This window comes from Gambusia affinis, linkage group LG05 (genome assembly GCF_019740435.1).
Source record: "Gambusia affinis linkage group LG05, SWU_Gaff_1.0, whole genome shotgun sequence".
In the NCBI taxonomy this organism is placed as follows: Eukaryota; Metazoa; Chordata; class Actinopteri; order Cyprinodontiformes; family Poeciliidae; genus Gambusia; species Gambusia affinis.
The window spans coordinates 4,003,039-4,030,105 of NC_057872.1; the positions used below are offsets into that span (position 1 = coordinate 4,003,039).

Consider the following 27,067-nt stretch of genomic DNA (forward strand, 5'->3'; position numbering starts at 1 on the left):
TTGTAGTTTTCAGTTCACTCTTTAATTGCAATATAAGTAATCATTTATATTCTTTTTTTAAATGAAACGCTTTTATATGAAGAATTGCACACAAATTTCATTGCTACAATGATAATAAAGTTTCTATTCTATACTGCAGAGACAGGATCACTCTGAATGCTGTAATCAACAGAAAACATACCTACAAAAGAGATATATGTGCTCAGTAAACATCAATTTATTAGTATTAAGAAAAGGTGTGTCACCAAGTTCTTTTTAACTTTTAACAAACATCTAGAAAAAAAAGCTGTTGCTTTTGTGCGAAGAGCCTGTGTAGTTCTATAAGTTGAGAAACAGTAATTAGATAATGTCCTAAATCTATATTTTTAATTTTTACTCTTCCATATATTCAATGGTCCAAAAGGGAGGATTTCACAGAGATGACTAGATAAGCAAGTGATTTTTGCAGTGAACCAGACGAGGCAACTAATGTCGCCATTTTGCTGTCTTTTCCTTATCCTGACATTTAAGGCCAAAGCTGATGTCACTGAAAGGTTGAGGAGAAAAGAAGGCCCTTCTCTTTTCTTCCTCTGCTAAAGAGAGAAAGAAACTCAGCTCAACTGTGTTAAGTGTTGCTTCTGTCAACCCTCCCAGGTGTCCACACCACATGTGTGAGATCTGTCTCTCAAAGGCACTCTCCTTAAGTTTGTTTGTCTTTTGTCACAGTAAGTGAGTGGTAGAAGGTCAAAGGTCTCCTCAGTGTTGAAAAAGCCATAATGATGATGAATTCACGTTATACAGCCTACAACTATTAAGTTATTATTCAATGTAATTATCAATAAAAATAATTCTTGACATTTTCCCCACCAATTGAAGCATAGTTTTTATGATTCCATTTTTAACGCACACAGTGTGTACCTCTCACCCATCATTGTTTCTCATTTAACCTTTCAAATTAATCTTCTTGACACCGGGTCACCAATGGATCTCACGTTGTGCCTGGGAATGTTTGTTTTTTTTTTTTCCTCTAACATCCATCCAGCTTTAGATGTGATTAGATCAGAACCTACCTTCCTCTAAAATGGGCTTTGAGACCACGAAGGGGAGCTCCTGCAGGGGCTCCATGTACTTGTGCCCAGCACTGAGGACGTTTATTTGGGGCAGGCAGACGACCAGAGTTCCGGGCATAGAGGCCTGGTTGTGGTACCAGCTGCGGACGGTACCAGGTATGTCTCCACAGATGATGGTGCTGGGAGAAGGGAGGCTGTCATTAGGCAGGAACACACAGCATGACTGGAGATCCAGCTGGAAAAGGGACAAGAAGAAACCCACATTAGGTCATGGCTCCGAAATCAGCAGCGTTGGACCTTTCTAAAGAACATTACTGAACTGTTTTAGTAGTCAGATGGCATCATTAAGGGACTTCCAGAGCACTGAAAAGAAGAAACATTGTGTGCAAGGGATCAGGACCCTTGAATCACAGATTTGGCAATGTGTGAGTATTTGAGTGATGCTTTTAATGAACGGAACTTAGTTCACACAGTTTAAGACTGTGCATATTTATTTGTTTCTTTGCCCCCTGAGGGAAAAATTTTACTTGACCTTAGCTAAAGAAATATTTGGAGAGTTTTAAAGCCCTCTTGAAGCCAATTTGAAATTTCCTTCAAAGAAACTAAACACCATATAGAACTTTAGAGACTTTGGCAGTCAAATCCAGACCTCAAATTTTATTTGAAGGAGCAGAGACAAATTCTAGCTGCCCTATGGTCAACGTGTTTTTTGTTCATCAAAATAAAGCTGTTTGGTTCAGAGATTTGGTTCAGTAGTCAGTAGCCACTAATCTGCCTTTGTTGAGAATGAGAAGAGGTTTGTCATTCTCTATCATAGTGGTGTACCACTGAATTAAATACCAAATCATATGAACGACAGTTTCAGGTACAAATGCATGTTGTGCATCCAATTTTATTTCCTTAAAGAGTATTAAAAACCTCCCATATCTTTAATAACATGATGCAAATTGTAAATATTTCAAGTAATTTGTTACTGAACCTCTGTTCAATGAGCAAAGCATCAACAGACTGAAAGAAACGAACAAAAAATGTTTAAACATCCTCAGAGGGCTTGTGAGTTTCAGTCCCAACATACAGAGCAGAGGACTGACATGATAATACATACGGACAGAAGATTACAGGCGCTAATGCTTTTATTATTAGAGTTGGACAGAACCAGAGAAGAGGGCGCAGGGAAAAAGAGAAACTGATTTAACGTAGACAAGTAATCCCACGCTCATACATTTGAAGTTGCACATTGTTCATTTCAGAGAGCAGCGAATATACCACATAAACCAGCAGTAAATAACATATTAAAGTTTCCTAAATGATTTTGCTTCCACAGTATACATGATGGTTGAATAAATCTGTAACCACATGTCACATATATGAGAATCAAGCCTAAAAAAATCTCTACCCACAAAAATACGTCCTGACCGAGTTTTCATGGAAAAACACAGATGTACTTTTTTTTTCAGCACATCCTGTATTTCATTTCAACCTTCGTGAGTCAAAATGATTTGATAATGACAAAAAAAAAACTTTCATTGTTTTCTGACTGTGTTTTTTTTTTCTTTGTTTTTTTTTTTTAAAAAAGGGGTTCTCTAACTCAGTAGTTCTATATCTTAGTGTCTCATTTAAGTACTCAGGTCATGTTTACGGCGAGCTTTATTCACACCGATACCTTATCATTGCCAGAAACCTCTTAAATCCTGTTGGTTGGAACGGCTCTTTTCCAGAAACTGCTCAGTAAATGCTCGGCTCAAACAGTCCTTCCAAAAAGTTAAGCTTCATTTGCTACTTGATGGTTTTACCTCCTGCTGGTTCACATAAACTTATTCTGCACTGTCTATTGCTTATGCAGGATCTGCAGAACCCTATTTATATTCCTAGAATCTGTTGTGTTCGAAAGTGTATGCAAAACATCTTGACAAAGGGAAAATGAAGCCAGGCTGTACTTGGATTGAAAGAAACTAATACTACACAACACTGCTAAAATGACATTATTTCTTGAGCATTGTTAGTAAATGTTTTGAAAATACATATTTGATAAAAAACAGTTTAACAGTAATAATGTAACATTTACTGAATAACAAGCACAAATACATTGGAGGCTAAGTGACATCTGCTTAGTGTGTGTAGATGCATAAAAAAAAATAAAAAAAATTAAATGCCTTAATGGGCTTTAGAAGGTTAACAGGAAACAAATGACATTGTCATCTGAGCAGAACACTTTTCATTTATAGTGTCCCGTTGTATCAACCGAGTTCTTATGGATTTCTGGCGACAATGCCTTTCTTCTTGCATTTGTTACATGAAGATTAAACTAACATTTGCTCTGCCAACCGATTCTCCAACCTGAGCATTGGATCTCTGCAGCTCCAGACTTGTAATGTTTTGTCAAATTTTCAAATTAGTTTTGCATTGAAGAATAGAAGCCGAAGACTTGAAATATTGTTTATGACCCAACCATGATTTAAACCTTCTCCACAGCTTCACCTCTGACCCGTCTGGTTTGTTTGTGTTTGTATTGACAAAATATGAAAAGGTTCATAAGATACAAATACTTCAGCAAGCTATTTTAAGTTACATAACCAAATAGACTCGTATGTAAACATTTGAGACACAGAAATCAAAAAGGCATTTACGATTAGCGATGTTGCTTCCTCAAGTTTAACATACCATTAAGAGCAAAAAAGACCCACATTTTAATTTTTTTTATTAAGTCCTTGAGTTACTGTGTTACTGTCTCACTATAAACTTCTAGAACCATGAAGCTTTCACAATACTTATCCGCCACTATGTTATAGATTAAATAAAGCTTGAAAATTACATTTGAATGACTGGCAAGAAAGGGGCGCACCAGTTCCGTCAGCAGAACAGTGCTGACAGATCCAGGAAAAAAAAAGAAAAACAGTCAAAGTTCAGAAACGGTCCACTTACATATTTGTTTTGACCACTGCCAAAATAAATGACAGCTTCTCTTTTCCTTCACAAATGTTAGATTTGTCATTTCTTCCATATCTCTGCCCTCTTCAGCCACTCACTGATCTCACTGATGTGGAGGAGACATAGTCTCCAACTGTACACATCTTGCGACCAGAGCAAAATGAGGCAAAATGAGGACAGAAGGGAGAAGATGGAATGAGGACAGACAAGGAAAAGTGTAAGCAGGTGAACAATAGAGAGCAAAAGCTGACCTATTTTAGGAGTTTGGTAAATAACATTGAATAACAGAAGAGAAGACTTTTTTCCTAGAAAAAGAACCCCATGCAATTGCAATACTATAGCTGAAAATTTGATGTTTATACAGAGGTTCTGTTGTCAAGTAAGCCTGCTTATTGTGAAACCTTGGGTGATCTTCAACGGTAGCTTTAATCTGACTGACAGACCACCTGAGCTTTTAAAGACTTCTCATTAAAGAAAAGTCTACTGAAATTAACAGGTGCAATAAAAGCAAGTGGTTCAAGCTTTTATTACATCTTGTACTATTGTAACGCTATGCATGTTGGTGTTGATAAATCGTCTATTTAGTGGCTGCTGGCTGAACAAAGTGCGCCCTGGCTGTCTTTTCATTTCAGTATCAAGTATCAGGATTTTATCGCTTGTTTTAAAGAGTGTTAATGGTATGGCGCCATCATATTGGTCTGAGCTGTTTGCCACTCCCAAATATAGAGGTGAGCCAGAGGAACAACCTGCACTATAGCTGAAAATTTGATGTTTATACAGAGGTTCTGTTGTCAAGTAAGCCTGCTTATTGTGAAACCTTGATCTTCAACGGTAGCTTTAATCTGACTGACAGACCACCTGAGCTTTTAAGACTTCTCATTAAAAAGTCTACTAAAGTGTTAATCTATTTAACAGCATGTTGGTTGAAACCCTTTGGCTACATCTGCACTTTTGACAAGAAGCACTATGATCTACACCCTCATTTTTTGTATCAAGTATTGGTAATTATTGTATTACCGAGTTGTCTTGTAACTTCTGTTGTATATTAATGCTTTTTATTCAAGCTTTGTAATAGCCTGTTTAATGCAATGGTAGTCTAAAATTGCCTCAATATTGATAGAATCCTATTATTGTTTCTACACCTTGTCTTGTTTCATTCTGTTGTATTTTAATGTTTTATTCTACTTTATTTACCTGTTTGTGCCACTGGTGAATTCTCAGCTTTGGTAAATTATTGTTGTTTCTACATGTGCTATAGAAATAGACTTTGGTTTGACTTGGAGGAGCATGTCGGCGTTCCCCACCCTCACTTGTTGCTGATTATTGCTGGAGAAAACTCCAGAAAACCTCAGGAGTGTGTTCCTAATCTTTAAATTCCTGGTAATGAGTTGTCAGAGAAAAACTTTGGCAGTTTTGAAAGTGTAACTTTTTAAAAACGTTGGTATCTTGCAAACAATAACCAACCTTGACAGTTCCGACTGTGTTTAATAGCTCTGTAATTAACAAATGCAGTAATGAAAGAAAGTAGTCTAAAAGTTTTTGCCTCCCAATAATGATAGACATCCTACATTCACAAAGATTTATGTTTGTTACTACTGAAGACACATTTGATCCAGTTTGATATATCGGAAAGTCAGTCGGAATCTGTGGCATTTAACTGTGTTGATAAATTTTACCCATATCGGGACAATAGAAATGTATTTTCTGTAATAGTAGACTTAGTAGAAATAGACTTTTTCCAATACAGCAAAAGGAAAAAATTTAAAATGAATTTAAAAATAGAAATGGGCACCAAAAAACATCTGAAAGCCCAAGCTATAATTGTAGTAAGGAAAATATATTACATAAGTTTAACCTCTGATGTGTTCGGGGCAATGTGGAATAAAAACAGCAGCACAAACTGACAGAGAGTTGGACGTGGCTCAGGCACAACAATATTAATACCGAACAGAGTACTGCAGCTGTTTGGAAGTATAAATGTAGTTTATGTTTCAAAAAGCAGGACATTTTCAACTTTTGTTAAAAGATGGTAGATGGTACTAACCACGACTGAAACACATCCCGATATAGGTTTGGGTTCAACTCTTTAGATGGCTTTAAGTCCAGATTAGCAGGTGTGCTCAAAGGGTATCTTTGTAATTCTACAATTTAGGAGGGGGAAAAGACGAGTCAAAGAAACATGATTTGTCATTCTTTTTATCCAATGACATCATGTCCTGTTGAAGTGAAACAAAGTCTTTAAACATAACAAATGGACTTAAATGTCAGCTGGGACATGTACCTCAGTTTCCAAGTTTAATGACCGAATCCATTGAGGAAGAAAAAAACCACAATACATTGATTGACAATGTGGCCATGTTTCGAGTTTATATTCAGGAGCAGGGTGTATCTAGCACCATATTTTACTAATACACTTGTGGAAAAAATGACCGTCTTTCTGTTTTGACAGAAAATAAAAAAAAAATCATTTTAAAAAATGACTGAAGTAACCAACCCCTCGCGAGGCTGCACATGCTTTATTTTAACTGTAACAACATGCTCAAATGACACGCATACTCATTAACAAGACTATACACACACATACATCATGTCTGCTCGCATGCTCAAATTATATTCATACAAAAACTGAACACACGCACAGATCCAGATCAAATATCCTCCTAAAAACAATCCAAAGTCATTTCATTAAAAAGAGAGCCCATTATGGAAAACTAGAGTTGAAGAAAACAAGAGAGTAAAATGTAAACCCTCTTGGCCACAAGCTAATACACCTGAATCCTATTCATGGCACCTGTAGCAGATTTGACTCCAGGAAAGAAAACTTAATTCTGTACAACAAGCCTATTTGTGATCATTTTCCAGCAATGACACACTTTTATTACAACTATGTTGGTTTCTACAGATTTTAAAGGCAAGGCAAGTTTATTTAGAGAGTCATTCATATACAAGGTAATCAAAAGTGCTTTGCATCCCTTAGGAAACAAAATGTCATAAGTCAAATTTTCTGGGCATAATATTCTGTAAAGAGAAATGTTTTAGTAAAGTAGAACCAATAATCATGTTTTCAAGCTGCTTCTTCCAGAGGATCATGGGAATTAAATGCTGCTTCATCTTGTTTTATTCAGTATCCAGTTATCACACTTGACAAGCAACTCAAAAAAAGTATTTAGGTCCAAGACTTTAGATTAGAGCAGGCTTTAAAAATCTCTTCTTTAAGAAAGGAATGTACCTAGAATCAGGGGCACCATACAGGGGAGAAAAGTTATGACAATTCTAAGGGCCCCTGACCAACAGGGGGCCCTCCACTATTTATTTATTTATTTATTGTTCATAGAAATTTAAAAAAATAAATTGGGACCCTGTCAATTACAAAATTAATCATATTGTGTTTTGATTGTTTTTAGCAGTAAAAATTTAATGTTACCATGAAAAATATATTTTTTTACATATTTATTAAAACTATCATTATGTTGCGACAGTACGTCATGAGACATAATCTGTGAAAAATCTATGCTGTCAATCACAATCTCATGTGGCTGCTCATCCTCCTCCCCCTTCCTCTGTGCTATGCTACAGCTAGCATAGCCTGTTGTAAATGTTCAGTCTAGTTCAGGGAGGAAATTGATCTTTTCACAGATTATCTGTCTCATAACAAACTGTCACGACATGGTGCCAGATTTGACAAATATGGAGAAAACATATTTTTTTATGAAAGTTATATACTGCAGCTTGAATAAAATGCAACTACATAGCATTTTTTGAGAAGTCTGGATTGCTTTTCAGTAAGCTAAAACTAATAGAAAAAATCAAATTTTTTGTCAGGGGGCCCCTGCCTAGAATATTTAACGAGGTCCACCATACAGGATGCTAGGAAATGCCCCAAAGCCAGAGTGCTTAGAGTTTTGAGTTTTTTGACTGATAGCCTGTTTAGTTATCAGGTGGCCTTATGTACTAAGTTCTTACTCATAGGACTGTTAAAAGAACAAGGTCAGCTTATCTTTAGATCTACTATATTCTGAAACAGGAAACCATGTTCTTTTAGGAATAAATACAATCCTCTAGAAGAAACTCAAACTAAACTCTGGAAACATTGAGAGCCTGAAGCTTAAAATATCCATGTGGAGAATAAATTGTAAATACAGTAAGATGACGATTTTTGTCAGTTTCGTCCCAGTCACCTCTAATCTGATCGTGACTGTTCAAAATATGTATTTTCCTCTTTTTTTTTTTTCAGAAAGGTTCTGCGCATTTTTCGTTCTTGATCTCCTCTTTGACCGTCAGACAATGTTCAGAATACAGGCCTGAGTGTTAACCCTGTTTGAAGTAGTTGAACTTTAATACCATCACAACCCGTCCCCTGCTTTCAACTTTTCTACATAGGATTCATGTGTCTTTTGTGCGGCTGTTCCTGTGAGTATATGTCGTGCAGGTACTAATAGAGAGAAGGCTGAGAGCCAAACACATTTAGGCTTTAAAACACTATGTGGCCTATATAACCACAGGAGGCCCTTAGGCCTTTCAACAAACAGACAGAGCAGCGAGTCAGACTGAAGATAACTTGTCAACTTATAAATGTGATCATTATCAGCTATTCATTGTAGGAAACACATCTTAGTTAATGTTTCAGATCTCATTGGATTTAGTATATGAAAAATATACAGGTCTACCATGTGAAAATGGATATAAATAAAGCTAGTGGTGATTTTTCTTAAAGTCTGACCTGCCAATAATATTTTTAGTCAAATCAAAATCAAATCAAATCAAACTTTATTTGTATAGCACATTTCAGCAGCAAGGCATTTCAAAGTGCTTTACATCAAATCAAACACAAAAACACAATGCAACATAGAATCAACAATCAAAACACGACATCAAGTCAGATTCCGTCAATAAATTTGCAACTGATTACGTTTCAAATACGACTCTAAATCTATTAAAAATGTATCCTTAAGTACCATAATTACCAAAGTTTATAATATTTTTAATATTACCATCCTATTGTGAGCAGTGTGTGTAAAAGTTTACACAAAACAATTTTAAACTACCTTTAGGATTTATTATTAGCATTCAGTGTACTCATTAGCATCAGTTTCTGCATGTTCCATGACTGACAAAGGTTTCGTCCTACATTAAGGGTCCGTCCTACATTAAGGGTCCATTCAAACCAGCCCTGCTTAGTTCGCTTTAATTTAACTCCAGTTTGCATGGACCGTTTGGGGAGATGTGAGTGCACAATCTCTGATGTGGGCTAAAAAAACTATAGTCCGCCTAAAAACCTAAGTCTCGGTTCGGTTGAAGTGAACTCTGGTGTGGTTCGAATGCATATGTGAATGCCAAGTAGACCAGGGACCGCTCTAAATGCAGGAAGCAAACTATAGCTCAGGACACCTTAGGTAAATACAGCCAAAACAAAAGTGTGTCTAGCATTATTGGGAGAAATGGCTCATGGTCTTTTCACCAAAGACAAGCCGCTAAAATGTGACACCAGTCCATTTTTTTTTCACATTTTGCTCAGTGACTTCTTCAAAAATTTTTATGTCTAATCCTTTAGTAGTTCTTTGTGCAGAACCATAACAGGCAATCGGATGGACAGGTTGTTCAGAGGGTTTAATTCATCTGACAGTGCAATGTGAAAGTAAACTGCACCAGCTGAAAATGTGACAAATGTTGCAACTTTGGTCCCCAGTCAAACCCAGCCTACCCAGTGTGAAAACACTCTCAGCTTTCCCGACAACTGCTTAAGTCAGCTTCAAGTAAATCTTTTCCTTTGCCAGTTCAACAAAATGTACCCAATGTGGGTACAAATATATGTGATGTGGCAGACAGCTCATTTTCATGGTAAAAAAAAAATCTCCAGCACAAAACAACCACAAACTGGCTACAAATCTGCTCTGGCATGTGTAGACAATTAAATTCTCTACATAGTAGGCCTAAAATCCCAAAAGACAGGACATTTTTAAAAAAAAAACAAGTTTGTAAAGAAATAGTTTCTCTTCAGGAAGCTTTTTACACCTCTGGTGCATCCTTTAATTTAACTTTAATCAAATCAAAGAGCAATGTGAAAATAGCTAACTATAGGTCATCTTTCCACAGTTAACAGCTTTCACAATGAAGAATACTCTTGACAGCATAACCCGGTAGAGATTGCATATGTTGTGTTAACTGATGGAAAAAAGGTAAGAATCCTTAAGTTCCAGCTAGAAATCCACAATAGAGGAGACAATGAGTGGTTCAGCGTATAAAGCATGTGCACAATGTGAAGAGGTTATAGTCCTGGTTCGATTCCCGGTCTGAGGTCATTTACATGTCTTTCCCCTTCTCTCTTCACCTCGTTTCCTTCTATTTTCTCTTTAATTAAGGCCACTACAGCCAAAACAACTAAAAAAAGAAGAAAAACTTAGTATTCAAGTAACCAGCCTGTTTCTCTATGCAGACTGAAAGATGATGTGAAATGTAAACCATAACACAAAATGATGCCCTCTTATTAGAAAATACCTCACAAGTGGCAGAGGCACACTTTTTACATAATTTTTACAGCTGATTTTTTTTTCTCAGTCATCAATTTTTCACTTTTTTGTTCTATGCTTAGTAGAAATTGCTTTAGCAGTACAGATGTACAATGTCATCATCTAACTTGACCTAAGCTTTACCATACGTGTGACATTTTTTCTGTGGCGGTGTGGATATATCCGCTGTTAGGCTGATTGTTTTCACATCTCAGTGGGGAAGAGAAACTTGGATGCCCCAGCTCTGTGCAGACCTTAGCAGCTCATGAACTCTGGAGGTCAAGATCACTTCTCTGTACATAGTCTACACAACTTGTAAAAGATTTTCTCTCGTTCCCCCTCCCCCCTGCCTCTCCCTCCCCACAATGAGCAATGACCAAGTCATGACACACAGGAAATCGCCAGGAGATAGAGGATCGGAAATTAGAAACACCCTCCCAGCATCCCCAGTGAAAACATTTGCAACTCTTGAGCACAAAAAAACTCAGCAGAGGGATCGGCAGCAAACGGAAAACACATCCCTTTGTTTTACAAACCAGATACCTCTCCAAATGTAATCTTCCTGTCCATGCACCAGACAGGACATAGTGTTTCCGAAGTAGACGGTCGGATGAACGGAAGGTCCGCAAACCAGCCCCCACACTCAGCACACCCACTGGTGACCTTATGCTCCCTTTTTTTCCTCCCCCGTATCTTCCTGAGTTTTCTGCTTCATCCAAAGGCGCATTTGGAATTGAGGGGTGCAGTGTAAACAATGTATTCCTGTAAATTACCATGATTAATGTGTGTATCTGAAGATGACACCGTTCAGATGTGTGTTTTACGGCAAACACGTGTACACAACGTTCTGGTTATGACCTCATAATTTAGCCATCTACCTCGATGTCCACGGGAAAAAAGCCTTTAAGCATGATGCGTCTTGACAACAGATAAGCTCCATCTCAACCACCACGTCACCGCAAGCAATAAGCTCGTGGCCTGGCACTGCAGCACGGCCAGGCAGCCAGCCATCCCTGTGGCCCTGCATTCCTCTTTTCTAACACTGCTTACAGAAGCTGACAAGCTCTGGAGGTCTCCCTGGCCGAGGTGGAAATCTGCAAAAATAAACGCTTTAGGTGACATGAAGGCTTTGTTTGTTTCTGCTGGCCCGGCTGTTTGTGTTAGCGCGGTGGGTTAATTGCAACTTTGATCGCTGCGTTTATTGATCCAACAGTGGCCTTAGGAGTGCGGCTGGCCAGGCCTGCTTCACCTACTCCCACCGGCCTATCCCAAACAATCCCTCCCACGCCCCACCACCACCACCACCATCCTCGCTTGGTGAGCCAATACAGATGGGGTCTAATGGGGTGACCACACCAAACAAAGCCTGAGAATGCACTTGGAGAGGGTGGTCATGACTGGAAGACCTACGAGGCAAAAAAAAAAAAGCATTATAAGATGGAATCTCTTCGCTGAAAAAGGGAGACCGTTAACTGAGAGCAAGATTGAAAAGGGTGGATAAATCGGACTGGAACTGACAAGGCAGAGTTGAGCTTTCACATGCAAAGCCAGCTGAACTAATGTTTGGCACGATACGTACGTGTGTGTGTATATATATATATATATATATATATATATATATATATATATATATATATATATATATATATATATATATATATATATATATATATATATATATATATATATATATATATAAATTCTGGGCTGGTTTATCTGCAGTAGTGGTATGGCCAGACAATTGTGTCTGGAGCTCACGGAGGAGAGCAAAGGTGGCTGCGATTATGTTACACAGTATGTATTACAGGCCAAATTGGATCAAATGTGATGGACTGCAGATGCAAAAAGGTTTATAGGCTAACTCTGGCGAATTTTCACCACTACTGATTTATGTAGTGTGACTGTATAAAACAGGCCAAACCGGGCTGATCTAAACCCCAACTGATCTTTTTAACCCATGGCTTCCTTTTGTGTCCCGACACAAGGGATGAATGAACTGAAAATTTCACCAAATCCACAGCTTTAGGTGAAGAGAGCATAAAGTACAGGACAATTAAAATAACCATTTTATAACATCTGAATATTCTAATCAATATCTGACTTTCTCAATATTAAAAATTGCAGATGGTTTAGGACACTAATAAAGTCAGGCGTGGGCTCCTGGGTGTCAGAGATTCAACATATTTCAGAGTAAAGAGAATCTTGGAAGTATTTTTCCATCAGAGTCTGCAGGGAGGGTCTCATGTTTGTGTTTTTAAAACAGAAGTGCAGTCACTAGTAAATTAACAACAGGAGATGATTAACAGAACTTATAGACACCAAAACCTGAATTAATAGACCCACTACCATCTGCATCTGTATAACGTGGTTTTCTTTGTTTTAGCACTAATTAGTCTTAAAAAAATGAGACTGACTTAAAGAGACTGCTTTTAGGACAAGCAGATCCAGAAACATCTTCCCAACATGCCCAGATCCAGTCAGATTCAACTCAAGATCTTATTGGCAATCTACAAAGTTTTACGTTTATGTATTGATACAACTGGAAAGTCAATTGAGTGTTATGGTCAATAACAATTGGCTGCAACATTGGTTTAGTTACAGTTTATCTTTCCTTTGCCCAGGGAACAACAGTCCATAAAAAAGCTCCACAAAACCTGTAGTTTTGAAGTTGCAATGGTGTTTCTTTTTTTTTTTTTTTTTTTTTTTTATCTCAGTCTGGTTCTTGTACCAGTAAAGATCTCTTGGGAAACAACTGGATTCATCTGGATTATCAGGGTTGATCTGCTTGTCTTTACCCAGACAGGATTTTGCACAGCAGTTCCTCATTATGTATGCAAATCAGATAAAACAGAAAAGTTGTTAAAAGATGTAATACAAACATTTTGTGTTAGAAAATGACTTGATATGTAATTGTAGATCCTTTGGAACTTGACAGACAGTGATGTTGGAATGAAAAGATGAAGCAGAAGGTGGAGGATGAAGTAATGTGTCTCCAAAAGGCACACCAGCAGAGGGACAGATCTTTTCATGGAAACCATCTGGCAACTCCAATGTGGGGCCACACCAAACCTGAAGTGCACACCATTCTCCATTTGGTCTTGCTTTCTTCCCCCTGTCCATTTTTCCTTCCTTGCATTCTTCTTTGCTTCCTACCCTCACCCTCCTTTCCATCACTGTACCTTTTCAACCCCACTGCTTTTTTCCTCGTTTTTTTCTCACTCAAAAATATCCTACTCATTAATGCATGGCAGCTGCAGGGAGCAGTGTTACCTCATTTTTCCATGGCAACGGTCTCTCTGTTTCAGCATATCCCATTTCAGTTTTGGTAGCAACGTGTTCCTTTGCCAAAGCTGAACACATTCACGTGTTAAATAGAAGAAATTATTTCAAAATTCTTGAATTAAAATCACCATTCTGTTCAGCTGCAATTATTTTCAGGACCCGGGAGAACATGGGTGTTCATGGGGAGAACGCAGTATGAGGGACAGCAGAATGAAAACAGAGACAGTAGTGTCAGGTAGACAACTATGTTTTGAATGGGCAGCATAGGACCAAAAGAAAGTAAAGATTTACAAAAATAAAAACAGGACACACCAGAGAACGTACAATAAGTAAAGAATAAAACAACCAATAGTTGGAATCTAAACTTAAACACTAACATCCATTAACAGACATTCACAGAGAGATCGATGACCGCAATCACCCAGTCACACACTCGAAACATCCAGTAACATCCAAAAAACAAAACTGATTAGTAAGGATGCTAACCAGTTGAGTCCAATGGAAAAGACTCAACAGTTAGCTGTTATCAGTAACAGAGAGGTTTTTTTTTGGCCAATTGCCGATCTTCAAAAGCCTGACCTACCGATTCCGATTTTGGCTGATACCAACTTTTTTTAGTCTGAAAGGTTGTCAAACATAGCAAGAAAGTTGCTGAGTTGGCTACAGTGGGGTGACTATTGTTAACTGCAAACGAAAAGACATGATGGTGGGCTGATCTACCAGCCAAACTTCTCACAGCAGAGCAGAAGAGGAAAGCGGTTGATTCATAGACCTTTGCCGAGGTTGATACGATCAGTCGATAAGATCGGCTTATCCACAGATCTCCCAAAATTAAGAAAATTGGCACTGATAAATCAGCTGGCCGTTAAATCGGTGCTCCGCCAGTTGAAAATACAATCAATGCAGATGTAGAAAGCTTTTCAAGAGGAAACTATTTTCTACTAAAAGTTGAAACATGTCTGCTGTTTATTTAATCTGTGTGAGAGCGAGAGAGGAAATCGTTTTCTAAATCAGTGTTTTCCAACCATGGTCCTCAAGGCACACTGTCCTACATGTTTAAGAGGTTTCCATGCTTTAATTTGCCTGATTCAACTAAAATCAAAAAATCTAATCAAATTTTATTTGTATAGCACATTTCAGCATCAAGGCATTTCAAAGTGCTTTACATCAAATCAAACACAAAAACACAATGCAACATAGAATCAACAATCAAAACACTACATTAAGTCAGATTCCGTTAATAAATTTGTAATTAATTACGTTTCAAATACAACTCTAAACAAGTGGGTTTTTAGTTGAGATTTAAAGGAAGTCAGTGTTTCAGCTGTTTTACAGTTTTCTGGAAGTTTGTTCTGGAAGCGGCATTTAGCATAGATGCTAAATGCCGCTTCTCCTCGTTTGGTTCTGGTTCTGGGGATGCAGAGCAGAACCAGAACCAGAAGACCTGAGAGTTCTGGAAGGTTGATACAACAGAAGCAGATCTTTAATGTATTGTGGTGCTAAACCATTCAGTGATTTATAAACTAGCAACAGTATTTTAAAGTCTATTCTTTGAGCTAAAGGGGGCCAGTGGAGGGACTTTAAAACTGGTGTTATGTGCTCTATCTTCCTGGTTTTAGTGAGAACGCGAGCAGCAGCATTCTGGATCAGCTGCAGCTGTTTGATTGATTTGTTGGACAGACCTGTGAAGACGCCGTTACAATAATCAATGCGACTGAAGATAAATGCATGGATGAGTTTCTCTAGATCTGGCTGAGACATTATTAGTTCACTGAAGCACTAGTTCAATAAATGCCTATTAATCAGTCATCAATTGAAATCAGCTGGACTGAAGCAAGGAAATACCAAAAACATGCAGGGCAGGATTGGGAAACAATGTTCTAAAAGACAGGAAGGCTGAATAGAATACAGGAAAGTTGCTCTGTGATTTTCCCTTTGAGCTTTCAATCTCTTTGTTGGTCAGAGAAAAAGCTGGACATGTAAATCTTGAAAATCTCTAACTAACTTCTCGTGTGATTTCAATGAAACTAAAATATTTTAGTTGCGAATCCAGGTCTGCACTTATACTTCTCCCCTGATTCAAGTGTCTCACACCAACACTTTTTGAAACTAGGTCTCAGAGTAGAAGTAGATGTGTGAAGTACTCTGCATGTGTGAAAGCCATCATGAGCAGAACGTACGGCTGTGTGGTTTGTTCGACACATGTTGCACGCATACCTCAAAAACATCACTCATTCCTCCTTACCTCCAAGCTTCCAAATGTTACAAAAAGAACATTTTATATTATTTTTCTAACATTAAATTTTATGAAGGGAGCATTTGGCAGTAACCAGGACATACCAGACAGACCAAAGACTTTGGTGCTGAACTTACCAATATTTTTGCTTTATTACTTTGGGAGATTCTCATTGCAGAGATTGACTTTCCCATTATTTCTTATATGTGATTACATGAAATGGAGTGAAAACAGAGACATTCCTTCTTGGACTACACTTAAGAACGTGTGGCACAAAAGCCAACTAACCAGAGCAAGAACATACCAATTTTCAACCTGTAATTTGCCAGATTAACCTTTGAAATTTCAACCATGTCTAAGTAAAATGCTGCACATTCTTAATTCAGAGTTTATGCCATCGTGACAAAACCTCTTGACCCCACTTTTAAAATGAGAAATATTTTTTTTTTGCAGTTTACATAATCACCATCACATTTTGCTATTCTGCTTAAATAGATTTACATAGTTAAGATAACAAATACTTTGTGTCTACCAGACTCCGCTTCTTTCTGCTGTTTTGTTTCTACAGCTTCTAAAAGAGATGGAGAGGAAGAGCCACACAGTCAAATGGGCACAGTAGCAACGTGGGCCAAAATGTATTCTGTTTACACCGCACTAAAATAGAAGTAATTGTTTATGTTTCAGATTATACCAGACCTGTGGAGCCAGCTGTACGGTTATTAAGTTTGGTTTCCTTCTACTTCTGTGCCAACTCCCAGCTTGTGGTGCAGTGGTCACACATCGGACGAGGACAAAGGAAAATGGAGGCAATGGTGGTAAATAGAAGGTCGAGTTGCTTTTGTAAAACTATTGTTAACACTTCAATGCACTAACATGTCAATAAAACTAATTTTGGAGTATAATTTCAATTCAAACAAGCCATGCTCGTATCCAAGTTTGACTGACAACCTCACTGGTCGTGGTAAGCAGACATGGACATGAGTGCTGATCTAAAAAGGCTACAAAGCTGTGTGTTTGTACATGTTTGTACAAGTTCAAAATGCTTGGATATTTTACATTTAGCATCACTGTTACTTGTTGCCAGTGGGAATGAAAACAGCAAAAGATTTATCAGATTTTCTAATTAGAAATATTTCCCCTCACATTACACGGTTCACTAATGTTGTACAGCTTAGTGCGATACGAAGCAATGTATTTTGGTTTGATATTGTTATTTCTTCTCAACAAGCAAAGTAAATAGGCAAAAAAAAACAATATTTTAGTTTTTCAAATTACAACAATAATATTATTACATAATGAAATTATGACAATATTAATATTTTTAAGAATTTAACAGGAATAAAGTTGCATGACAAAGTTGTAATACAAGAATTAAGTCATAATTTTACCAGAGTCAGAGCGCTACAGAATCTATTATTAATAAAGTCATAATATGAGGGGGGGAGTGTTATTATTGACAGAACAAAGTTATAATTTTGAGAGAGTGACGCAGTAATTTTATGAGAACTCGTAAATGAATGTTGAGCATCTAGTGAAGTTATACTTTGGCATCGGTTTTAGAAATAAGGAAATATTTTTAACATATCAGAAAGAATAATTTTTTCTCATTAAATAGCTTATTCCTCATGATTTTAAAACATTCTTCTGGTAGAATTTTACCTTTACTCAGCTACTGTGATAACTATACTCTCAGAATAAAAGATAAAGATTGCCATATCCTGGCCCTAGCAGTCTGTTGGCACTTAGGTGGCATGAATCAGGAGGGACTTCTTGAAGGAGTGTTCCTCTTCTTAATAAAATACTTCAATCATTAGGTACAAACAAACAGGGGAAATAGTAGATACAGGAGAACAGGTGCAAGTGCATCGTGGGAAATTAGATGTAGCCCTGAAGTGAATGGACAGGGACTCTGTACAAATACAAAAGTATAAAGTGCAGCTTTTTGAACACTAAATCCAATGGCTTGTGATACCATCCAGATTACCTGGAGAGTAAGTCGCTTTACAGCATCCCAGGCATGACTGAAGAGTTCCTTCATTCGCTCCTCAGAAGTCGTCCAGGACTCCTCCGCTGCAGTCTCTGGTATCACCTTCATTGGGATGGACATGGGACGTGATTCTGTGAGAAAGGGGGAAATAAATATAATGACCACTAACTGAAGTTGACATTCAAGGTTTTATTCAGTAGTCTTTTAAATGCTACTTCCCCAAAACATGTTTGGGAACTTTATGCATCCAGTAGTGATGTCAGATTTGTTGAAACATTCAGCCCAATGCTTGAGTAACCTCTTTACCACAGAAATAATGTAGCACCATGTTAAAGTCTTAAACAAAATCAATATTTTATTTATTAACATGAGGAAATGTACTGTCCTGCATTTATCCTTTACTTAACCCTCTTTAAAACTCCCTGTTATTTTCATTTGCTGTACAGTATCATGTTATATGATGTTTAACCGACACTTCATTGAGATGATGTAATGCTGGCACTCAGGTTTCTTGTCTCCGACAGTGGGAGAGGGAACTGTGAGAACTAACATAAAGTGTGTGCGTGTACACACACACGCCTACACGCCTACTGTTACGAGACGTGATTTGTTCTTGCGTGTGCCAGCTGTGGTCCAGACGCAGGCTGATTGTCTGTGCTGACACTCATGGCAACAGAAGTCAAACGGCAACAAACGTACAATTCGGCTTTCAATTACCCGCATTAACCTTGTGGTCAAATCACATCTTTACGGTTTAATAATAGTTCTTTTTAGAGATGAAAACATGAAGAGAAAGAAACACAAATGAGGAGAAGAGATGCACAAACCCAGGTGAGAAAGAAAACCAACCTGCTCCACCAGGATGGTCTGAGTATGTTAAAGCCATCTGGACGTCAGGATTTAGAAAAAAATAAATAAAAAGGGGGAGGCATCTCTTAAGACACATTAAACTACATCCTATGATTTAAAGCTCTGCTTGCTCAGCAGACTTATTCCACAGTTGTCATGAAACTGGACTGATGTCACAGGACCATTTCGTCTTTTCTGACACAGAGTTACCAAATGTCACAAAGAAAGTTCGCAAAGCAATAACAAATTGTTACTAGGGAAATAGGAAATCAGATGGCTTGCTCACCTAGTTTGTAGTTGCTGTGGAAACCAACCTAAAACGTGTGGAATAACTATGCATGTGTGTTAAGCAGATGTGTGAGTGCAAATTATTAGTGACTAAAAATGTAAGTGGATGGAGCATAATGTGTGTGACCTTGTATTTGATACTTTGGATAGACAATTTTTCCAACAAATGTCATGTTGTGGGGACTGAATGTTCCTTATAGGGAAATGTGAAGTTAGAAAGACATATGTGTGTGTGTGTGTGTGTGTGTGTGTGTGTGTGTGCGTGTGGGTGTGTTGTGTGCGTGTACGTACATGGGCACAAAGGAGTAGGTCATGATCACTGAGCGTTTTCTCACATTCTGCATCCAGGTTCATTTGACACTTGGGATTATGAGACTGTATGAATTTGCCTACAGGTGGTGTGGTCCAACTCTTAAAAAGAGTTGTTTATTTACCTTCTTTAACCATTAATTATCCAGCAATTTTATGTGTTTTTAACAATTAGTTTGTTTTGTTTTCCTGTAACAAAATAATCAGTGGCAAGCGACTGCTCAGAAAATTTTGCCCAAACATGAAAAGTTGAGAAAAAATGTAGTGCCCACTTGCGTAGCTCAAAATAAATAGAAGCTGTTATTGACCCACGGTGGGGAAAACCAGGTGTACGAGTTTGTATATGCAACAGTGTCAGCGTCTGTGTCTTGGTGACCATCTCTAGGTAAAACACAATATCATGGGTTTAATACCCATCATCTCTGGACAAAAGAGCTATAAGCATCATGAAGCACTAAACATTATTTTAAATCTTCAAAAAAAAAATAAAAAATTCAGCAGAGCAAAATGACGTAATGTCCTTGATCACTTCCCATTGGACACAGGTTGTGTCTGATGCAGTTTCTTTTCTCACTCTCCCCCTCATGTGGCCTGACTGTGCAGGTGAGTGCAGCTGTCCCCACTTCAGCTAGTCAGCATGTGAAGCAGCACATTTGAGCCAATGGTGTCCAATGTCAGACCTCACTGCATGTTTTAAATGTTGCCCTGATCCAACGCACCTGAATCAAATTAGGGGCTAAATAGCAGACTGCTGCAGAGCGAGGTGTCATGATAAGGAAGTAATAAGGAAGTTTTATTAGACAAGAAAGGAGTTTGTTTTGGATGCTGTAGAAGAAGGGTGACTGTTTTGCTCCTTTTTGTCAAAGAGAACTTAATGTTTGCTGCACCTTTGTTTAATAGATGTTTTCGCTGTTTGGTAATGATGACCTCATTTGTTTTTTAGGAGTGTTTTTTTGGTTGAATGTCCTGATTTTAATATTGGGGTTAAGCTTTTAAACTTAACTGGTTCTTTTTCTTTTTAAGAGGCATCAGTCATGTTTCCTTTGATGATTAAAATCTATTAATTTGCTCTATCTCGTATTTTTGCCTTTTCATTTGTCCTGGAATATCAGACATTTTTACATTACATTTGTTGCAGTTCTGTGATATTACAGTTCTGTTTACTGACCAAAACAGACATAACCATATGATTTTTTTGACAAATTATTTCTCTAAACTATTTAAAGGGTTTTTACAATCTAGAGAAGAATTACCAAAATTTGTGTTTTCAACAAACAGTAGCTTGAGTGCAGATTAATTAAGGAAATGATAAAAAGAATATATATATTTGAGTACATTTCATGTCATGCTGTATTCATTCTCAATGTGACTGGGTAAGCAGAAGGAAAAATATATTAATTATCTAATTACATCATCAAAACCGTAAAAGAAAATTTTATTCCTTTGAGCTTCTGTAAGTAAATAAAAAACTAGTCTAAGAATTTCAGAATTTTTAGATTCTGCAATTATCTGCAATTCTGACTATTATCACTCTAGTCTAGTATGTACCCTGTTACAAATGCCTTACAGTAAGGTGAAGTGTTGCAGATCTAAACCTAGCTGCCCATTCGATTTGGATTCGGATGCAAGCTAGTGTTTATTTACATTTACATGACTCAATTTGTTTCCACATTTTTGAAGATACTAAGAAAAATCAGTGTTGTGCAAAGGTAAACTGAAATGAAGAGAAAGAAAGTTGTCCAGGAGGAGTTTCAGAGTTTCTTCCCCACAAGTTGTTCCCATCCAGCCCAACGTAGCTCCAGAGGAAGGATTTTTAAGCAATGATATGCATAAAGTGATTGCTCCTGCAAAATAGAAAAAAATAGTCTCCTGCCAAAGTACAAAGTATTCTGTAAAGAAAAGCCACTGAGACATGAGGAGAGATCTGCCAACTGTTTTATGACATGCAAAGAATTTCAACACAACAACACACACTGTCTTCGACTTGAGCAATCATCTAAACCCAGTTTCCACTTTCCTCCTCCACTCTGTCATTATCTCTCACTAACACCACTGAGCCTTTATAGTAATCCGTGGCATCCATCGGATGAACCCCAATTCAATCCCAATTTCCCTCTCTGCTCCTCTTACTTAAACCGCGGAAACCAAGCAACATCCACAAAGCCTAACACTGTTATCATTCTTGAAAGGCGACCTGGGATTCACAGGGATGCATTTTTCACCAAAGACCCTTCAGTCTGTCCTGGAAGTGAGCGAGAGTACTGGAGGGGTCCATCTGTGAGTAGATGATACATCCTTTAGTGACGAGGGGAGTACTCTGCGGGGGCAGCTTGGGGTTCCCATCCAATTATTCCTCGTTTTTGTGTTTTCTTTTCCCAACTCCAACCATCATTACCTTGATAAATTATTGACTTTACTAGAAAAATTAAACTACATAAATAACCCCAGAATGAAAATATTATCCCCCTCTGAAAATCCCACAGCAGCCAATAAAAACCTGCCTGACTTCCATCAAGCTACTTGGGCTCGGTTAATGGTAATGTACGACTTTACAGCCCTGCCAGACGTCCTCTCATCAGTTCTGTTTCTTTGGTTCTCTCTGCTGTTTATTCCTTCAAAACGTATTCGTTTGTCTTTCTGTAATACATCCATTCCAGCCTTTACATTGTTCCCTGTTTGGTAATTCATCTTACAAAAGCAGACGGTACGAGACAAGCAGTGCCTCGACAAACACCAGAGGTTACCTCTTGAAGAGAAAGCTGAACACGTTAACAACGTAACTGTTTATTTATTCCCCCTTTCTTTTTAGTTTTCTTGGTTACCAGGAAAGTTATATTTTATCTCATCATTCAGACCAGAAGCAGGCGGCAACAAAGACAACAATTCTCCTTCCAAACTTTGAGGAGCAGAGCCAGGTATGGAGCTAGATTTCACAGCTATGGAAGTATGCTCGTGGAGAGCCAGCAGCTAATTTTAGGACTGAAAAGAAAAACCAGTGAGCTCATTACTCTGGTAGATGTTAAAGAACAATGGGAAGCTCAGATCTTGATCAGAGACACTGTGCTGCTGCCAATAAGAACATTCATTAGGGACAAATAAAGAAAATACTTAGAGGCCAGTTTTATGAGAATCAATTTGTGGTCTAATTGTGCGGGCAGACAGAAATCAACCTCAAACTGAGGAAAAAATTGCTTGTTTTTAAAGTCATTTCTCACAGCGTATCTTGTAAAAAACAACAGCAAAAAGTGTTAACACTTCAGTGATTATGTTACTAAGCAACCGTCTAACAAACCTGTGATTAATGTGAATGTTTCTTTTTAAATGTAGGACTAAAGACAAAATCCCACGCTCTGAAGTTCAAAGGAAAATGACAGGAAGCATGAGAAAGAGAGGATACTGAACATGTACTGATGGATACAAACATGTTGTGTCATAAAAGAAAATGGCAAAGAAAATAACTGAGGGACTTTCTCACTTCCAAAATATTGTGCCCAAAAAACAGGGCCACAGTCAACTACCTAAAATGGTAATGGTTAGGATCCAAAACTTTAAATTTTTCTTTTTTTTTGTTTTACAATCTGTAATTATCCAATTTAAAAAAAAAATAGTAAAAAGGGTTTAAGTCGTTTGTAGCCAAAAAGGAGATGTCTTGGATATTTAAGGCATCTCAAAGCCCCTTTATGATATGCACCATTTAGCAATTTCAGAGGAGACACTATATTAAAAGCCCTTCATATTTCATAAACGAATTGCCCAGATACGTTCCATGATGTGGATAGGTTTTGGTAGACCTACCTGTCACTGTTTTGGTCTTCATGGGGCTGCTAGCATAGTCTGAGGCCTGATTGGAGGGCTGCTTGGCCAGTGGTGCACTCCCCACCGACACTTCGTCTTCTCTCCTCTTGACGGGAGGAACTGGACCTGGATTCTGTAAAGACATCCCACCATGACTGAGCACCCATAGGGTCATAAAACTATGAACACATATTCCTGCTTTGCTGCATTTCTGGGGATGATATGATATAACATGAGTTTCTTAGAGGCAGGTTTAGCACTAGAATTGCTTTTTTCCCCTCCTTTATTTATTTGTTGTATTTAAAGGATTTAAATAGTCAATATTTAAATGGTGATCACATCGATAATACATAGTTAATTAAATAATATCATTACAGCATTTATATGTATTAAAATATAAAAATCTTCAGTTTCTTTCTCCTAAAGGCTCATAATCGTTGTTCATTCCTCCTGAATGACATAATATAAGCTAACTCCTTCAAGTGAACACATGGGGGACTGGGAGCATTGAAAACAGTCAAGGCAAATGCCAATTCAGATTCCAGTTCTCTTTTCTCTTCATTGTTCATTTCCCTAGCCATCCTTATCCTTATCTGATTTCTTTCATTTCCTGCTCATGCTGGTTTAAGCTTACATTTAATTCAACCCCACCTGCTAAATAATGTTCTATCCTCCCTGTCCCAAACTACTTCTTACATTTCCCCTTTCCTCATTCACATACCCAGCTTCCAACTCTTCAATTTTTATCACATCCCACTCTTTAGTGATTATCTCTCACTTTCGCTCAAATTTGTGGCCTTTTGTTGCACAATAAAATGTCATGAAGTGTGGTGGTGGAAGCGGTGAGGGAACTGCAGCAGACCCAGATGAGATGTAAGATGATGAGTTTTAATCGTGACAATAATCCAGAACAGTCCAAAAACCTGGCAGCACTGCTGAGCGGAGGCTAATGCTCACAACAGGTAGCAACGGGAAGCACGAATGGACAAAAGTGACACACGGCAGAACAGACGCCAAATGAGACGAGGACCTGACAACAACACATACACACAGGTGGCACTAAATACACAGGAGGTAATCAGGGAGTGAGACACTCCTGGGAACTAATCAAGGGGAGACAGGACAACACAGAGACTCAGACACACAGGAAACTCGAAATAAACACACAGAAAAACACGGAACGTGATATAAAAGGCACTTCCATGCCCAAAGCTTTTGTTTATGTACTTCACTGTGCACTAAAAATGCCCCTGCTCCCAAGAAGATTTGCTTTTGTTTTTTTTCTTCAGGATTTCCTAGAATCTTGTACCAAAAATGTCCGTTTCCTCTCTACTGTCCTTCATATGCATTTCACTGTCCTTCAACTGAAGGCCTTGTGTAACTAGCCAGGCCTTGAAAAGTGGCCCTGACAGGCAGATGTCCACAGCTTTAAACAAACACACACTTTTGCTTAGAAACACACAACCAGCATGCCTATCCTTCAAGTTGGCTTTAGTTCAACTCACACAATCACATGAATACATATTTCACTGTGCAACTGACAAGTAACAGCACAAAAGTAAAATAATGTAATACTTTAAGGTAAATAATCTCCCTTATTTGATGGCTGTGTTCGTCCTAAGACACAGGGGTAAAAGTTCAGACGGCAAACAAAACTGAGCTCAGAGCCATTTTTAGTCTGCTACGACTGTGATCAGAATCCTGATAAGCACCAGAAAACGGCTGTGTAAGTGAACACCTGGCCAGAAAGATAAATTGACAGATATTGTCCGAGAACACGATATGAGATCCAGTACCTGTTGCTGTTTCCTGCTGCTCCCTCTGTGAGGCTGAAACAGTAACCATGTGCAGATGATTGGGTCCACATTTACAGCTATGCCCTGGACACTGACCAGCAGGACTGCACCTGCAAAACAAAAAATAGAAAAAAATGTTAGTGAAACATAAATGAGTGCAAAAATCAAAATGATAATTGTAAGCATAGTTAAAAATCAAAAAGTTCAGGTGTGATAATGCTACACTAGCAACGCCTAAGCATGTGGGATTAATCACAATCCATGGTAAAGTACCCATATTGAAAGTTGGGAAACTATTATTATGAGGAGGGAGATAAGACAGATGAGATCTCTGAAATCAATGTAAGATAATAAAGTGAAAGTGACCCAGATAGTCAATGCACTTCTTTTTCAGAGCAGTCCATACTGTGTTTCACAGACCTGCTGCTGGGTATCAAGCAGGTTTGTCAGAGTGCAGCAAGGAGCACAGTTTGTTTCAATTGTGCTGTTCAAAGCCGTAACCCCACTAAGCCAAGAATAACATTTTCTTTTGATAAATTTCAATGAAACTCAAGACTTTCACTGGGTTTTGGTTGACTTTTAAAAAATACTCTTGACCAACAATAAGCAGGCCCTGAGGTAATGCATTAGGATCATATCAATAATGATTCCCATGCTGCCAGGATTAGTGTAGGCTCTTTGGCTTGCTGTGGAATGTCCCGGCATGACGATAGGAGGATGTTTCTGCTCTAGAAAAGAATTTCAGCAGTTTAATAGAGCTTTGGACTAAACTCCAGTCTTCTGTTTAGGCCTCAGGGTCTGGAATGGGGTCGGAATGAGCAAGTACGCGTTTTTACCTCCAATAATGCCCGGCTGCCTCTTGCATAGTCTAATATTTTAATGTCTGTAATGCCCAGTCAGTGCATAATAATAAACCCTCCTTAAGAGCACGCATGCACTTCCAAATACATGTTTTTGTTACACTAGCTCTCCAGCTTGGCTCGCTCTCCTCTCCATTACTCTTTGTGAACATTGCAAATAAAAATTCTTTAATTTACTCTGCTTTTACAGCATGTTATTAGTGGCCTATGAACTTGTCTGCGTGTGTATTTATGCGCACACCAAGGCAATCATCTGTATCAGAAAAGCAGAAGGTGTGCAACTGTGTGGTTTCTGTGCATTTAAAATGATTCATGTGCATGATGACAGCCTATAAAATTGTCACTGCCAATGTTTGCGTGTAAATCTAATTTACATTTTTAATACAGCTTGAGGATTCAGAATGTGCTGTAATATTGCACCTAACCCCTTTAGTGATGATATATTATTGGCACAGAATTGTTTTGGGACAAAGAGACTTACTATTCTTACTGACAACAAATTAAACTGAGAGGTAGTTTACCATTTACACTATGGTAAAGATGTATATCTTTATTGTTGCATTCAAACAGAATCAATAAACATCTTTGTTTCTAGACATGTATCCAAGTATGCTCCCTCGCTCTCTGTTTTACATCAACTGTTCTTGTATCCAACATCAGATACCTTTTATCAGTCTTCCCAAAAATCCTTAATTCTTCCACCAGTACTTATCATCCTACAGCCATCACTCACTTTCTCTTCCTGACATGGAATTATAAGCTTAGAACTGTGGCTTGAACTTTTCCACCACATTGCGGCTGCTTAATAGGCTCTGGCTGCGGCTACAGAGCTGGGGTTTGACTTCAAGCTGTTTCATCATCACTTCGGGGCAGCATGGGACCCAAAAAGACTGGGAACAGCCTGAGTAGTGAAGATGTGTTTAATGGAATGATCCTAACTTGTGGTCCTTGGGATGCAGTAAGCGCAATTTAGCACATTTAGCGCAATCAGCAGAAATGACACATAGGACAATAAATTTTCAAACTCAGTTATAGCAGATGGCTGTCTACCAATCTCGTCGCGTATGTCGGTCCAGGACACTGGTCTTCCAAGCACATCCCAATTTATATATAGCATCTCTGTGATAAACAGTGGCAGTCTGACTGCTTATCTTTCCATACTGGACCTCATGCTGATAAATT

At 38.1% G+C, this 27,067-nt stretch overlaps 1 protein-coding gene across 5 annotated transcripts in view; it reads right to left on the minus strand.

The window, feature by feature from the left end:
* Nucleotides 1-27,067, minus strand: part of LOC122830714 (vacuolar protein sorting-associated protein 13B-like) — a 297,339-nt gene that overhangs the window by 167,375 nt on the left and 102,897 nt on the right. For all 5 annotated transcript variants that reach the window (XM_044116313.1, XM_044116310.1, XM_044116311.1 and 2 more), the window contains 4 exons: nucleotides 25,026-25,135; nucleotides 23,230-23,362; nucleotides 17,986-18,119; nucleotides 1,050-1,284 (listed from right to left, as the gene is read on the minus strand). In XM_044116313.1, coding sequence (XP_043972248.1) covers nucleotides 1,050-1,284; nucleotides 17,986-18,119; nucleotides 23,230-23,362; nucleotides 25,026-25,135 — 612 coding nt within the window. The remainder of the gene's footprint in view (nucleotides 1-1,049; nucleotides 1,285-17,985; nucleotides 18,120-23,229; nucleotides 23,363-25,025; nucleotides 25,136-27,067) is intronic.